The sequence below is a fragment of the Bubalus bubalis genome, chromosome 22 (assembly GCF_019923935.1).
Source record: "Bubalus bubalis isolate 160015118507 breed Murrah chromosome 22, NDDB_SH_1, whole genome shotgun sequence".
NCBI classification, from domain to species: domain Eukaryota; kingdom Metazoa; phylum Chordata; class Mammalia; order Artiodactyla; family Bovidae; genus Bubalus; species Bubalus bubalis.
This window is the reverse complement of record NC_059178.1, coordinates 1,519,996-1,536,354: the sequence shown is the minus strand read 5'-3', so window position 1 is coordinate 1,536,354 and position 16,359 is coordinate 1,519,996. Positions and strand designations below refer to the sequence as shown.

Genomic DNA, 16,359 nt, shown 5'->3' with positions numbered 1-16,359 from the left:
CTGCCTTATGACTGTGCAAATAACAGTATAGCATCTCATTTTGGTCATTAAAGGTTTTCCCATCTATCAAAACTGTGTACGCTAATGGCTGTGAAAAGTATTAAGTTACATTTTCACAACCACCAGTGGATATGTATGTTTTGATCAAAGTATTTTTAAAGTAATGATAACATTTATTTGTAAGCCAAATAAATTGTAACCAATACAAATTGGTTACCATTTGTAACCAATTGTAATTTAAAATATAATTTGTACTATGACTTTTTGCTTTAAAGTGTACTCAGATATTTAAAATTATTTTTATGATTTTTAGATTCCTCGGCAGGAAATGGGGTCCTCACTAAAGCTACTGTCCCCATTTATGCAACAGGAGTCCTCACGTGTTATATTCAGGTAAGGGAAAAATTCTTTGGCTGGAAAATGTAAAAGCACTTTCTATTTAGAAGGATAGCTAATGTTATGTCTTTTAATGTGTTCATAAGTGAAAATAATACCCATAAATGAGAAACAAATTTATTTATTATTCTTATTCAATAAATAATATATAGTAGAAAGCATATTTTGATAATAGTCTCTTGAGGACTATCTCTGTTAAACAAATAAAATTAGAGATTGTGTGCTTCTTGATATTTTGTTTGAAAGTGTTAGATTGTACTTATGTAGCAATTTCTTTGTGTTTCATGATAATTTTTTCATTAACAAACAAAGCACATGTGTTAGGTGAAGCAAACTGCAAAATGCCGTAACATACTGTTTCATCATTTTTAGCAAAGTATTTTGTAATCCCGAAACATGAAGGATTGTTGTGACTCTCATTGCTCGTGGCCTTTGCTCAGCTGGGCATCTCTCCCGCTGTTCTTGCTGACAGTCGCTGCGTGGCTGCGTTCGCCTGGTTGGTTGGTGGGGCTCCTGGCAGGATGACTGAGCTTTAGTCCCCATGGAGTCTTAGGGCCTCTCTCTGTCTGCAGGTCCTGTGCAGCAGCAGAGCCAGACTCATTCTGGGCTAGCTTAGGGCTTCCAAAATTGTAAGAAACAGAATCTGCTAGGCTGCAGCCTAGGCTTTGGAATCAGCACACTGCTACTACTGTATGCTGTTGGTTAAAGCAAGTCACAAGTCCAACCCGGATTCAAAAAAGAGGAGACTCAATGAGAGCTTGACCCAGGAGGTGGGTTCACTGGTGATCGCCAGTATAGCAGACCACCTCACTCTACTTAGCATTGTTTTAAATAAACACATTGTGTATTAAGGCATATCAGTTATTTTTAACTGTGAGGCAGTCCCACCTGTGAGCTGAAAATATGGACTCAAGATAAAGCATTTGTAGAAATTATGACACAATAATTCCCATGTAGTATTTCTGACCACTCCCCCCAATTAATCTGAATGTAATCATAGGAAAACAATAAAATAAATCCAAATTAACTTTTAAAAAGGAATTAGAATGGGAAAATCAAAGAGGAAGATCTTTTCCCCCCCAAATTTTCCACAATAATTCCTAACTTTTTTTGCATTTAAATTCAAAAAGTATAGCCGTTCATATTTATTGCACTCTTCTTCCAAGACAGATTTGAACCATCTTATAATATTAAACTGCAGTTCTCCAGTATCATAAGATACCTTGCAGTAGAAGCTCCAACTCAGTTGGAGTAGTACGGTATTCTTTTCACTTTTCTACCCTAGTTTCTCAGACTACCTCATAATACAGATGCACACAGGATCTCTGTGTTTAGAATATTTTAAGTCATGTGACCTTAACAGATCGCATCCATTGTTGTCCTTAAATTTGTGAAGATTAAGTCCTAGCACATTACCAGGCACAGCAGCACGAATACCCTTCCCTCTTTAATTTTAGAAGCTCTTCCAGCAGAATAACAAATGTGATGTCAGTATTTTCCTCTCTCATTTTTAAGCTTGGGCAGTAAGTATGCTAAGCATGTTGATTTTGACCATAAATAGTATTTTAAGGCATAATAAATATGAAATACATATTTTAAGGTTTGATTAAGTATGAAATACAAGGTTTGTCTCATAGTAGTCCCTCAGAATAGATTTATTGAATAAATCAATATAGACATATTTTTTGAGTCACTGTGTGAAATCCAAATATCTAAAGAGATAAGAGCTTTGCTACTATTTACAAAATGAGAATTGAGTGGCTATCATAGATTGTCAGTGCTTAAGGAAGCACACGCTGGTGTTTTTCTTACTAAACAAAATTTTCTATTAAGGCAAATTAACTGTCCTTGTTGCTTTGATAAACAAAGCCTATTTTGAATCAAGTACCTAAGCAGTATTACTTGTTTTGAAATTTCAAAGTTGAGAAATTGTGTTGTAGTAAATTTTCAAATCAAAGAATTCATGCTCATTTAGCAGTATATTTTATAGCTGTTACTTCACAGTTAAGTTTTTTCAGATTTACAGTTTATTTTCCAAATTTTATGGATCCTCTGGTATAGTAAGCACTAAAAATGGGTGAGATCTGTGTTCCACCATAGTTCTGATGGTAGCTTGCCAGCATTTCCATTCTTCACTGAGCAGACCAGCATATTATAAACTGCTGTGTCCGTCCTTTATTCATGGAGCATTACTTTTGTCAGTCCTCTATTTCTACCTCTCTCTAGATTAACCTGACCATGCAGGAAAGGTTAGATGGCAATCCAGTCTTCCTCATGGATCTAGTGATGTATGTGCCTTTTTAGTCACTCAGTCATGTCCAACCCTCTGTGACCCCATGGACTATAGCCTGCCAAGGCTCTTCTGTCTATGGGACTTTTCAAGCAAGAATACTGAAGTGGGCTGCCGTTTCTTTCTCCAGGGGTCTTCCTGACCCAGGGATCGAACCTACGTCTCCTGCATTGGCAGGTGGATTCTTGATCACTGAGCCACCAGGAAGCATTGATACTGATATATATAGAAGCCATTTATTGTTGACATAATATAGCCCTAAAGATAAAATATTTGACTCTAATTTATTATATATTTATTTCCCGATAGAATGTCAGATTCTTTCCCTTATAGATTCTGGCTAATTTAACATACAGTTATCTTTTTTAACTTTTCTATTGAGCAGACTTGCTTTTTCTAACAAATTTCTTAATAGTGTGCTATGTAAAAAAAGAAAGAAAGAAATATTTTCTGATTATTAAAATAATGGTTTGTCAAAGAAAGCTTAAAAATAAAGGTAATTTTTTAATCAAAGGTGTGACTATTTTTTTTAAGGACACAATGGTCTATATTTCAGCAAGTGTGAGACTTCTCACTACTAATAATTTCTCAGATATCAATTTCTACTCTTAGGAGGATAACTGTTTTAGTGGCTTGTATTTAAGTATTTAGAGCCAAAATTAATGGGAAGTAAAACTGTTAAAATGAATTTTAATTAAACATATACCTTTTATGTTTCAAACCAGAACTATCTTATCAAACTCTGCAGTGATGCAAGTAATCTGTATCTGAGTTGTCCAGTGAGGTAACCATACATGGATGTTAAACAGCTTGAATTGTAATTAGTGCAACTCAGGAACTGAATCTTTTATTTTCCTTCTCTTTAGTTTGAGTATAAGTTACCACATGTGGTGAGTGACTACCGTATTGGACAGCTCAGGTCTAAATCAATGAATCAGAATAGTATTTCTCTTCATACCATTGTGATCGTAGATATGCTTAATAAATATCTTTAATTAAAATGCTTATAAATTAGAATATTTTCCCCTTATTTGATAAAATTTTCTAATTGTAGATAGGAAATGATGGTTTTTAAGTTCTACTTGATTGCTTGGAAATTGATTATCAGTCTTTTTCCTCCATAGGAAGAAGACCGAAAGCTGTTGATTGGATTCTTAGAGGATGTAATGACCTTGCTTTCATTATCTCATGCTCCTCTTGATAGCCTGAAAGCTGCTTTTGTGGAACTGGGGTAAAAATAATAGCTGATAGTTTTTAAAAGCTATAGCAAGTCTTAAAATTGGTTTTATAGAGTACATATTTTTAGTCTAAATAAAGATTACTATACACACCAAACTTCTTGATTTCTTACTTAAGATCTTTTTGTTCTTTTTTTTTGTATATTTTAATATTTTATAATCAATACAGTGTGATAAAAGAATGAGGTAAAGGATACAGATATGTCTTCATTGAAGCAGCTGGAGGCATAAAATCAAGTACAAATTTGAAGAAAATTCAGTGGCCCCAAATTGGAAAAGGAGTCCCAGTGAAAGCCAGATCACTGGGCTCCCTTTTCCATTCCATTTGATTTGCCTGGTTTACCACACAGTTGCACTCATCTCACTAGCAAAGTCATGCTCAAAATTCTCCAAGCCAGGCTTCAACAGTACGTGAACCATGAACTTCCAGATGTTCAAGCTGGATTTAGAAAAGGCAGAGGAACCAGAGATCAAATTGCCAACATCCGCTGGATCATCGAAAAAGCAAGAGAGTTCCAGAAAAACATCTATTTCTGCTTTATTGACTATGCCAAAGCCTTTGCCTGTGTGGATCACAGCAAACTGTGGAAAATTCTGAAAGAGATAGGAATACCAGACCACCTGACCTGCCTCCTGAGAAATCTGTATGCAGGTCAAGAAGCAACAGTTAGAACTGGACATGGAACAACAGACTGGCTCCAAATCAGGAGAGGAGTACATCAAGGCTGTATATTGTCACCCTGCTTATTTAACTTCCATGCAGAGTACATCATGAGAAACGCTGGGCTGGAAGAAGCACAAGCTGGAATCAAGATTGCCAGGAGAAATATCAATAACCTCAGATATGCAGATGACACCACCCTTATGGCAGAAAGCAATGAAGAACTAAAGAGCCTCTTGATGAAAGTAAAAGAGGAGAGTGAAAAAGTTGGCTTTAAACTCAACGGTCAGAAAACTAAGATCATGGCATCTGGTCCCATCACATCATGGTAAATAGATGGGGAAGCAGTGGAAACAGTGACAGACTATTTTGGGGGGCTCCAAAATCACTGCAGATGGTGACTGCAGCCATGAAATTAAAAGACACTTGCTCCTTGGAAGAAAAGTTATGACCTACCTAGACAGCATATTAAAAAGCAGAGACATCACTTTGCCAACAAAGACCCATCTAGTCAAAGCTATGGTTTTTCTAGTAGTCATGTATGAATGTGAGTTGGACCATAAAGAAAGCTGAGCACCGAAGAATTGATGCTTTTGAACTGTGGTGTTGGAGAAGACTCTTGAGAGTTCCTTGGACAGCAAGGAGATCCAACCAGTCCATCCTAAAGGAAATCAGCCCCAAATATTCATTGGAAGGACTGATGCTGAAGCTGAAACTCCAGTACTTTGGCCACCTGATGTGAAGAACTTACTCATTTGAAAAGACCCTGATGCTGGGAAAGATTGACGGCAGGAGGAGAAGGGGACAACAGAGGATGAGATGGTTGGATAGCATCACTGACTTAATGGACATGAGTTTGAGTAAACTCCTGGAGTCGGTGATGGACAGGGAGGCCTGGCGTGCTGCAGTCCATGGGGTCGCAAAGAGTCGGACATGACTGAGGGACCGAACTGAACTGAACTGAACTCATAATCACATCATCTAGCTGCTTAAGTAGTTTCTTCTCATTCTTTACTAAAAACAGGTTTATGTATTTATTAATAACACTATCCCACATTTAGATAAGTGTCACACCCAACTTAACCCTTGCATATGGTGGTTTGAGTTCTCCTTGATTTGGGTCATCCTAACTGACCCTGTACCACCCATGTGGCATATATAGGGCAGTGTTGTTTCACCACTGTTTATCGATGTCAGAAATTAAGACTCACAAAGGTTACAACTTACCCATCTGACTCTTAGTCCAGTGTTTCTTCTCATAAGTAGTAAATTTTATTTTACTTTATTTGTTTTATAATTTTAACTTTTATGCTATTAAAGAGTTGAAATGTCTATCGTCTTTGCACATGCTTAGAGAAACTTAGTTCCTGAATGTGCTAAAAGTTTGTAGTTGTATAAAGTGACTTCCTTTTTTTAAAGAATCTTAGACATAGCCTATTAAACCATAGAAAGTAATTCTATATGTTTTGCCAATATTTTTGTCACTAGTATTCCTCAGAAAGGTAGAGTTTTCAGTACCCCAGTAAGACACTGTGGCTCTCACTTTTAGCGTTGATTTTTTCTCTTGCAGTGCGAATCCAGCTTACCATGAGTTACTGTTAACTGTGCTGTGGTATGGTGTTGTCCACACGTCAGCACTCGTGAGGTGTACTGCTGCTAGAATGTTTGAGGTATGTAAACAAGATTTTCAGATCACAATGATTTTCTTTGGAAGAGGGAGAGGGAATATTTTTTTGAAGGGAGGGAGCTTTTCATACTACGTTACGTTGATGTGTATTTTGTGGCATTGAATAGTATCTAGTTGTCCTGTGGGATGGGGCAGAAATTTAGTTTTGGAATATTTCAGATTGTTTTTTAGCCTTATTGGTTCCTTGAATTTTATTATATTATCATTTCCTCTCCTCAAATTTCTTTTAAATCTTATTTATTTCCATCCTATGTAAATCTTCTTGGCTATACTTTTCTATTTACTTAGGCAAATGGCTATTAAAACAAACTAAAACAGTAGAGGGCATTTATAAAGTTGTAAAATATAGTTGAACTCATGAGTAAAATATACTTTGATTCAATCATTGCAATTACGGAAATATTTATTGATTATTCCTACTTTGTTATTTCCTCGCATATCATATCTGGAATAACAGCATCTCTAGACTTTAACTGCCCGTAGACTTAAAAGAGAGAAGACACTTCATATAATTTAACTAGATTTTCTTAAATTGCCACCTACCCAAGTTTGGTATGAAAATTGGAATACCTATCTTTTTAATCCTTCACAAAGGAAATTGTGTCAGCCTAGTTCATGTAGGTATGTTTGTAGAACTTGAATGTGAGCACTAAAGTTGCTTTGAATGTTTTACTGTTCTTGAGTCTTATCACAGAGCCATCCTGCCTGGGTTCAGCATCTGTCTCTGCCACTTAATGCCGGGTTCAGACTTCTCTGGCCTTGGTTTTCTCATCTATAAAGTGAAGATAATAATAAGTATCCATCTCAAAGGATTTTTTGTTAATATTAAATGAGTTAATACTTGTAAAAGCCTTAAGACAGTGTCTGACACATAATTAGAAGAACTTAATATGATTGTTTTTTAAATCTATTATTATGATTGTTTTTTAAATCTATGCCATTACTTCACAAGATAATATAATAGTTTAAGAAAAGTATGTTTGTTCAGGCTAAAACTGTCCCTATTGTGTATGTCATTCTTAAAATATCTTAAAGCATTTATTTTCATAAGAAGAAGGAGAGAATTCATTTCTTCCTACATTTCAGAATTTCTAGATAATTTAAGGTAAATTGCAATCAAAGGGTTAGAGCACTGATAGCTTTTAAAACATATACCATCTAAAACTTTTAACTTTTTGTGGCATCTAAAGAAAATTCCATTCTTATCAGAAGATTGAAAATCCTCTGTCCATGTTATTCCACAGTTATACAAATTTGATCCAAAAAACCAGTCACGTGGTCTTTATCAAGACAAATGCCAAATTAAAAATTTAGTTAGATGCCTATCATAATAAGTTCCTTTTAGGTACAAATAGTTTCTGATTATTCAGTATGCTGAAAAGTTATTACCATGAAAGAAGAAAGTCTTTCTTTAGCCTCCTCTTTCCCCCAAAAGAAAAGAGCATCGTATTTCTTTAATATACTCTCTTCATAGAATTGTATTCTAAGACCATAAGAGCTATTTCTTTGTTTTAAAACATTTATTTCTAATGTAACTATATATACTGATGAAGCATACCATATAAATAAAAATAGTTTAAAGAAAATGAGGTCCCCTCCCTTTTTACTTGTTTTTGTATTTTTTCTGCCTTATTTCTTACATGTGACTTTTGTCTGGTTTTGGTTTTGGTTTCTATGTCTGCTGTCAGTCCTGGTTGGAAACTATACCTATGCTTAAGCAGTTTTCAGTGTTCTCAGGTTGATTATGAATTTCTGAGTCTAATTTGAGAGACATCTTAGTATTTTTTCAAATTCATTTATGATAAAAGTAGTTTTACTGAGCATGCCAGTAAAAGTCATCAGGAAAAATTAAAATTATTTTTGTCAATGAGCCTTATTTTAAACAATATTGTATTAAAAGATAAATTATTTCATAAGATTTCTTTTGATACTAATACATTATAATTTACAATTATGCTTGCTTCCCCTGCCACCCAAAAATGACTTAATTCAAAATAAAAATGTAAAAAGGGGGGGACTTAAAATTTTTTAAGTTTTTAATGTCAGAACAGAAACTATTGTTAAGAAAGTGAGAAATGGATATATCAGGAACTTGATATTGGATACTTAGTGAAATTGAACACTAAATTTAGCTCTGAGTTTTCAGACAGCAGGACAAAAAGGGGAAATCTAGTCATTGTTAAATAAGAGAAAGTATATTCTTGATGTAACAAATTAGTATTGAAATTGATTTACAGAAGTGACCCTCTTGTGTGACTTGTAGTGTGACGTGGTGGGTTTCCCAAAAGATGCAGAGTTAGTTTCAAATGATTTCTTACATCACTCAGAAGGAAACAAAGCAACTGGTATTAAGACCACAACTCAAAGGAGGCATGGGCTTTTAAGACCAGTGAATGAGTCCATTTTAAGGCATTTTGGCTGGCACAATATAAACCTTTCGAAATGTACTTTACTGAGTCAAATCTAAGCTATTTTGTTTATAAAATGATACAGAGAAGAGAGTTTTATTTAACAGTCCAACTCTTTGTGACCTTGTGGATGGTAGCTTGCCAGGCTCTTCTGTCCATGGGATTTCCCAGGCAAGAGTACTAGAGTGGGTTGCCGTTCCCTTCTCTAGGGGATTTTCCTGCCCCAGGGATTGAACCCTGGTCTCCTGTACTGCAGGCAGATTCTTTACTATCTGAGCCACCAGGGATGCCCTTTTATTTATAAAATGATACAGAGAAGAAAGTTTTATTTAACAATATTTGAATTTCTTCCCCCTATTTCTTTCTACCTGACATCTGTAATGCTTTTAAAGTAGTAACAAATTCTTTTGTCATTTTATTCCTGTCTAAATTATCCATGGTTCTGTTGAAATAAAAATTATTTCAGAATACTGAAGCAGATTCAAAAGTACCTGTTGGGTTTTCGTTACTAAAGATTCCATGACATCTTCCCTCTTCTTGGAGGACTAGTTCCCTTACAAGGTTAGCATTTAAGATTAATAATTTGTATTTACATTCTGAAATTGAGATCATAGGATTAAGGTGTTACCCTTCTCTGTTGAAGCTCATAAAATGCTGTGATTCTATAAAAACAAAATGCATATAGCTCAATATTATCCTCTTGTTCTGCAATTTAGGGTTGGCTGCTAAAAAACTTATAATTAGATTATAGAAATAGGTCTAATTGTGGTTATCATATTTTTTTTTAAGTTGAGCTTTTAGAGAAATGAGCTATTTGTAAGCATTACCTCCTTGGACCAACCAGAAACGTTCTTTAATTTAATGTCTTTTTCTAGATGTATCACGGATCTAACGTCCTTTGAGGCAGCATGATAGTTCCCCTTGCACTTCCTGAATGCCTGGCCTTTGCCAGGCACAGAGTTCCAGTGCATCATGTGCAGCTAGCAGTGCGTGAGCCCTGGAGGTAGAGACAGCCACCACTTTCAGATGAGAAAACTGATGTTTCAGGGGATGGTGTAATATATGTGAGGCCACATGCCTGATAAGTGGAGAGCTACAGTCTGAACCCAGGTCTGATGCCCACATGAAGTAACTCCTTTGCACTAGGCTGTCTTAGGTCTCTGTACCTCAAGAAAGAAAGCTCTGTGATGTGAAAGACGGGGAATTTTTGTATGTGATTTTAAAATGTACGTGCTTTAGAACAGTCAAAAGCAATTTAGTGGTGGCTGCTAGCCATTTGAGTTTGGTTTAAAAACAGTCCAGTTTGTACCTTGTTGGTCAAAACAAAATTATACCAGATTTATTTAAAGAATTTAACCGTAGAACCCAGTATGTCGTCTTTTTGGCTTCTTTAAAAAAATAATAATAATAAAGAATAAAGCTTTATTTTAAATTGCCTTTTAATTGAATATGGAAATTGTGTAGACTGTGTGACCAAAAGTACAAATTGCCATTGAATTGGTGACAAGCTGTTTTCGGGGACTGCTAGGCTGTGGAAGCTTTATTTTCCTCCTAAGCGTTCTCTGCCTTTTTTAAGCACTCCAGTAGTCATATTGGCTTAGCTTCTAATTTTGGTTTTGCTTTTGTGTTTTCTCTTTCTCTTGGTTGTTCCTTTCTTCTTCCCGTGGCATTGTTGTTTGTTCTTTCCATGCATCACCTGTGACTACCCCCTGCGCTGACCAATCAGCTGTTGGTGAAGGGGGTGAATGAAACTCTGGTAGCTCAGAGGGTTGTTCCTGCTCTCATAACTCTCTCCAGTGACCCTGAAATGTAAGTGCCGTCCTTGCCGTTTACCTTCAGCATCCCTTTCAAAACGTGCCTGTCAAGAAATAACCATCAGCTTTTAAATTCATTGAAGAGTAGGTTTAACTCTTTAATAATATGGGATTATGCTTACTTGATTTTAAACTATTATACTACTATTCATGTATGGGTTTTTGGTTTTTTTTAAGTCTGCCTTCACAGTAAACGTAATGACAAGGCCATGTATAGAAAGGGGTTATTAGTAGTACTATTCCTCAGTAAACATCTCCAAAACTTAAAACATGCTGATGGACTATTTCTTCCAAGCCAAGAAGGGATGCTCTGCTAATCTCACTAACATGTTGTTACCAGTAAGTATAGTGGCATGAACCAGAGGCTTAACGTTTTAATGTCTCATGTGGGTGACTAAACCAAGAAAGGCCAGTGAGTCTGCCTGCCCATCCTCAGTCACAGCTAACCCAGTTCTCATTCCAGTTTACCAAACCATTTTTTATTGCATGTTGACTGGTTTACAGCTGACTCTTCGAGGCATGAGTGAAGCGTTAGTTGACAAGCGGGTTGCTCCGGCCCTTGTTACCTTGTCCAGTGATCCTGAATTGTGAGTTCCACAGACTGCGACCTTAAGTTATCCTGTCTGTCTTTTTGAGCATTCTTCTTGGTCTGCTTTTTTTTAATTTAATTTGTCATTGCTAGCGACTAATACAGTATATTTACCTTGTACTTACCTTGATATATACTTTAATAATAACCAGTTTTTCATCTCAAAGAAAATGTCAGTTTTTTCCTTCTTTAATTCTAACAGCTCTGTCCGGATTGCTACGATTCCAGCCTTTGGCACGATTATGGAAACAGTTATTCAAAGAGAGGTAGGAAATGAGTAAAATTTATTTATCTGTATGTACTGCTGAGGTGATGAAAGCATATGACCATACACGTACCCTGGGGTTGGGGGCAGGGAGCATATGCATTCATTTTATTTCTTAGTTAATTATGGGCCAGAGGGATCTCAGTATTTAAAAATATGATAGCCTACCAAAAGTATCTTTTCATATGCTAAGGCAATCTCTAGTCTTTCTTCTCAGTTAGAAACTTCAATATAAGCCAGCTCTCAGATGTTCTATTCTAAGCTTGTCTGGATATTGCACTATTGAATAATCCTTCACAGCAGATCTAGTTTCAAAGTCTTCTCTTATTCAGTAGCCTTCTGGATAGTCCGCATAAATTCCCAGTGGTTAGTGCGTGCAGATTTGAAGAGAACAGGTTTCCTCAGTTTCGGGAATGGAGGCTAGAGGTTCCGATGTTCTTGTAACTGTCATTCATGTCAAGCTGCAAGTCATGTCATAGACTGGTGTCATCTTCTGGCAGTCCACACCACTGTGACAGCCTCTGCCATGCCTGCTTCAGGAGATCACCGAAGTCTTCCTTCCTCAAAGTGTATTTTGATTCAGAAACTTGTGTGATCTAAAGTTTGTTTGGTTCTGTCTGCAGCATTAACTGTTAGACACTTATCAAAATTAGTATCAGAGTGTTATTCTCTGTTATGAGATTGGACATGTCCTTGCACAATGAAAAATTCTGTACACTAGAAAATCAATTATTTGTGGACATATTAGCCACTTAAATGGAAAACAAGATTTTCCATCTCATAGGCGTTTCACACACACACAAAAATTATATATATATAGACTGTTTTGTAAAATTTTTGCCATAGAGATTTTTTTATAACAAAAAACTAAACAACTTTGTTAGTTGTGGGAAAAAGTGTTCTCTGTTTTTTCACTTACATATATATATATATATATATATATATATATATATATTTCACTGGTGGAGAAAAATAAAAAAATACATCATTCTGCAAAGCTTGCAGTCTTGGCAGAATTTCAACATGTTCTTAAATCCAAAAATAAAAACTTTTAGGGAAATATGAGTAATATATAAGTCACTAATGACTCATTGCTTTCAGAAGGTGAATAAGTGGGTAACTTACACTGTGATCTGTTTTAAGAATTCTGACTTAGACACAAAATCATCATACATTTATCTTTTTCCCTAAATATTATGGGATCTTTCTACAGTTTGTCAGGGAATATTTGTCTTAAAAAAAAAATGAGTTGGCAAACATAAAAATGTAGGATCTTTTCTGAGCTGAAAGACTAAAGAAGTACTTATTTAATTTCAAACTTCAACTCATGTTGATATAAGTCATTTGAATCCAGTTATGCAAACCATGTTTAGTGTGTATCTTTCTCTCAATCTGACTGTATAATACTCAATTTTAAGTTGCTGGAAAGAGTGAAAATGCAGTTGGCTTCTTTCCTGGAAGACCCTCAATATCAAGACCAATATTCTCTGCATACAGAGATCATAAAAACATTTGGTAGAGTTGGGCCTAATGCAGAACCAAGGTTCCGAGATGAGTGTAAGTTGCATTTTTTTACTCTTTTTCCTGAATTGACATGTAAGAGCAAAACCATCAGTTTCTCTGAGGATATGTCATATGTTAAAGCCTTTTCTGCACTTTGTCTTTCATACACTGAAAGCTACCAAGTGAAACAAGGTTCTTATTGGGGATTGATCGTTATTGCTGTCACTCAGTGGTTTCTTACACTATGTCCTGTAGACATACGAAAAGTAACTCATAAATTCAAGTTATTTTTAGAACAGTTCTTAATAACTTAATTTCAAAATAACTGTGCTCCTTATATTTAGAGATTATTATTTAATTCTTATTTCTAAGGAAATTTATATGTGTTTTTAGATATGTTATGAAAAATGTACATTTCTTCCACTTAGCATGCCATTCAACAATTTTAAGTCACAGCTTGTCAATCTGCTGGATAATCTGCATAATGATCTGCTAAAGCATTTTTCCCGGTTTCTATAGTGTTACTTCAACAGTGAGCCTCAACCTTTATGACTACAATTTCTGAGTGCTATCAAAGCACCCAATAATTATTATGCCAAAAGCATGACAGTTATCACTGCTACATCTTAGTCCTTTTATTTTTAGCCATTTGACATACTCTTGAAAGGATCACAGGCTTGGTTTCCTAAGTCAGTTTATAAGAATTATCACCAAAAATATTGTCAGGATTTGGACTGCAGTGTCCAAAAGCTCATGAACACTTATGGAGCTACAAGAACACAATCAGAGGATTATTTCTCGATGGGTAATAGTGTTGGTAACGTGAGGAGGAAATAATACTTCACATATTTCACAACTAGTTAACAGAAAAAGGTTTAGGATTTTAGTGAGCAGCAGGGTTAGTTCCTCATAGTAGTAACATTAGATTTACAGATGGCCCTCTGCAGGAGCTTTGACTAACTTTACTGAGGCTGTAATTGCCCTGAAGCAGGTCTTGGCTACTGAATCAAGGAACAGTCTAAATAGTCAGTGGACCTTTGGTGGGCGCCACATTGTTGAGAACACAATCGAGCCTTTGTATGTACATTCAAGAGAAAGGTTGACACATTGCATAGAAAAAAGAAATTTTCTTTTCATAATGATCCCAAAATAATACGGTTTGGCTAGAGAAAGGATTGAGAGTAGAAGTTTCCAATGTTTGAATAGGTGTAGTAAACCATTATCCCTGAAGCCTTCTACAAGTTAACTGTATATTGATAGACCAGTCTGTTTTAAGACAAATAACAAAAATTTTTTTCTTCTGTATTTACTACTCAGTCAGTTGGTTTCTCTTTTGCTTTAAAATTTTATCCCAAGGAACTTAATGTCCTATATTAATAAGATGAATGGTAGACAGAGTAGAACCCATATTGACAAGGATGCTATATTGTTACCTATCTGTATTTATAGATAATTACTGTTAGGAATTAGAGAAAGATCAGAGCATTGCAGGGTAGTAACAGCTGTTTCTTGGAGTGATATTTTTTAACTTTTCTATTTCTTTTCTCCCTCTATTTCTTAGAGAATAGAAGACATCAGTTCATCCAGTGCCCCTTTTTCTTTCCCAAACTCTTAGTTATCACAGGCCCTTTTGGTTTTTATTTTTATCTCGAGGGCCATTTGGTTTTTCCAGTGAGTGAGTGAAGTCACTCAGTCGTGTCCGACTCTTTGCAACCCTATGGGCTGTAGCCTGCCAACTCCTCCGTCCATAGGATTTTCCAGGCAAGAATACTGGAGTGGGTTGCCATTTCCTTCTCCAGAGGCTCTTCCAGACCCAGGGATTGAACTCAGGTGTCCCGCATTGCGGGCAGACTATTTACCGTCTGAGCCACCGGGGAATATTTTTCAGAATATGATACAATTTTGTTTTCCACTTTTTTAACTTTATAAGGCTCTCTGAAAATGTTCAGTCATACTTCAGAGATTTTCTAACATGGCAGTTTTACATTTCAAATCAGTTTTGTTTTGTTTTTAAGTTCCTTATTTTAGATCTCAGCCCGTTTATAAAAAGAGAGGACATGATTCCCTTCATTTTTGCTATTGGATCTACCCCAGAATATATTTTGGAACTTTACTAAAATCTATTTTTTTTAAATTTCCTGTTGATTTATCTTTACTTTGTTTGCAGTTTTGAATCTTTAAGTGAAAGGCTCCAGAAGTGGCCTTATGTTGTGTGTTTCCTATTTTCCTTGCCCACTGAAGGTCACTTGTAGAAATACTCACATTTAGGTTATTAAATCTTTTAACCATTTATCTCCATCTGAGGGGTTAACAGTTGAGTGAACTAATTGTTACAGATATGGTAACCCAGGACAGTACTTATATAATGAAATGTTGAATTCTGTAATAAATGTCTATCTTCAGAGATTTAGGAAGATCATAAATGATTGCCTTTAACTGTCAGTAGACTAGAATTTAAAGAAACTTGTTTAGGTTTGTTTTCTAGTTAAGCAGTTTTAAGGGGATATTGTGTAGTGTGGTTGTTGAGTTTCTGAGAAAAACATTGAGGAAAGGATTGCTTGAATAAGAAATAACAGAATGAGCAGAATGAATAGAGAGGCCAGGCTTTTATAGATAAACAAGTGCAAGGAAGGTAAATTTGGGCAGAAATGAAATAAAGACTCTTTGAGAGACTGTCTCAGAGCCACCATTTTGTTGAGGCCTCAGCATGCCAGTTAATGAATCGAGGTTTCAGTGAATTGATTAGGAATTCAATGAATAGTTGAAGTTTTTGTCTTATGTTTTTAGAACACCTCTTAAGTATGTTGTTACTAATTTTGACAAGTCAAAAAGTCCCCTAAAAATGGCCGTAGTTGTCCTAAGTTTTTGTGGGTTTGGTGTTTTTTTTTTACATTTACTAAGGTAAGCTTAATGATTGTAATTATAGTGCTGATCTATTGAGAAAGATTTTTCGTTAAGGAGATTGTGGCTTTAACATATGCAAATTCAGTGTAAACATGAAAGAAGTCACCACGGCTGTCAGAAGACACGCTGATGAGCCATGCTTTGAGTCCCCCAACCAAGCAGGGACTAGAAAGGGACCCTGTGATCAACACCATGATAATCACTTACGCGTGCTTATGAACCATGTTTTGAGTCCCCCAGCCAAGCAGGGGCTAGAAAGGGACCCTGTGATCAACAACTTGATAATCACTTACCCTGGAGCCATTTCTCCAAGGAACCCTGGTTTTAGTGGGAAATGGTATTTAGAGCTCATGATCTTAGGCAGTAGGGGTGCTCAGCGTTACTGAAGTGGTTATTGTTTCTTGGGCCATCACTTTTATTTTAGTAGTGTGTTGTCTGTATTTTTGAAATTTTACATTGTTCATTGAGATACCAGATACTGATGAGCCCTTGAGTGACTTGAAAACTCAGCCACCTGTGCTGTTTGACATTGGTCTTTGCTATGAACTTGAGAAACTAAAGCCAGTAATATTTTCATGAAGTAGTGAAATAATTTAATATTGAA

At 35.8% G+C, this 16,359-nt stretch overlaps 1 protein-coding gene across 11 annotated transcripts in view; it reads left to right on the top strand.

The window, feature by feature from the left end:
* The window catches only part of RELCH (RAB11 binding and LisH domain, coiled-coil and HEAT repeat containing), a 113,070-nt gene that overhangs the window by 78,568 nt on the left and 18,143 nt on the right, over nucleotides 1–16,359 (top strand). For 2 of the 11 annotated variants that reach the window (XM_006064562.4, XM_006064560.4), the window contains 6 exons: nucleotides 314–393; nucleotides 3,811–3,917; nucleotides 6,156–6,255; nucleotides 10,999–11,081; nucleotides 11,286–11,349; nucleotides 12,767–12,905. In XM_006064562.4, the coding sequence (XP_006064624.1) occupies nucleotides 314–393; nucleotides 3,811–3,917; nucleotides 6,156–6,255; nucleotides 10,999–11,081; nucleotides 11,286–11,349; nucleotides 12,767–12,905 (573 nt within the window). The other 9 variants (XM_006064561.4, XM_006064559.4, XR_003105893.3 and 6 more) reach the window with 8 other exon arrangements.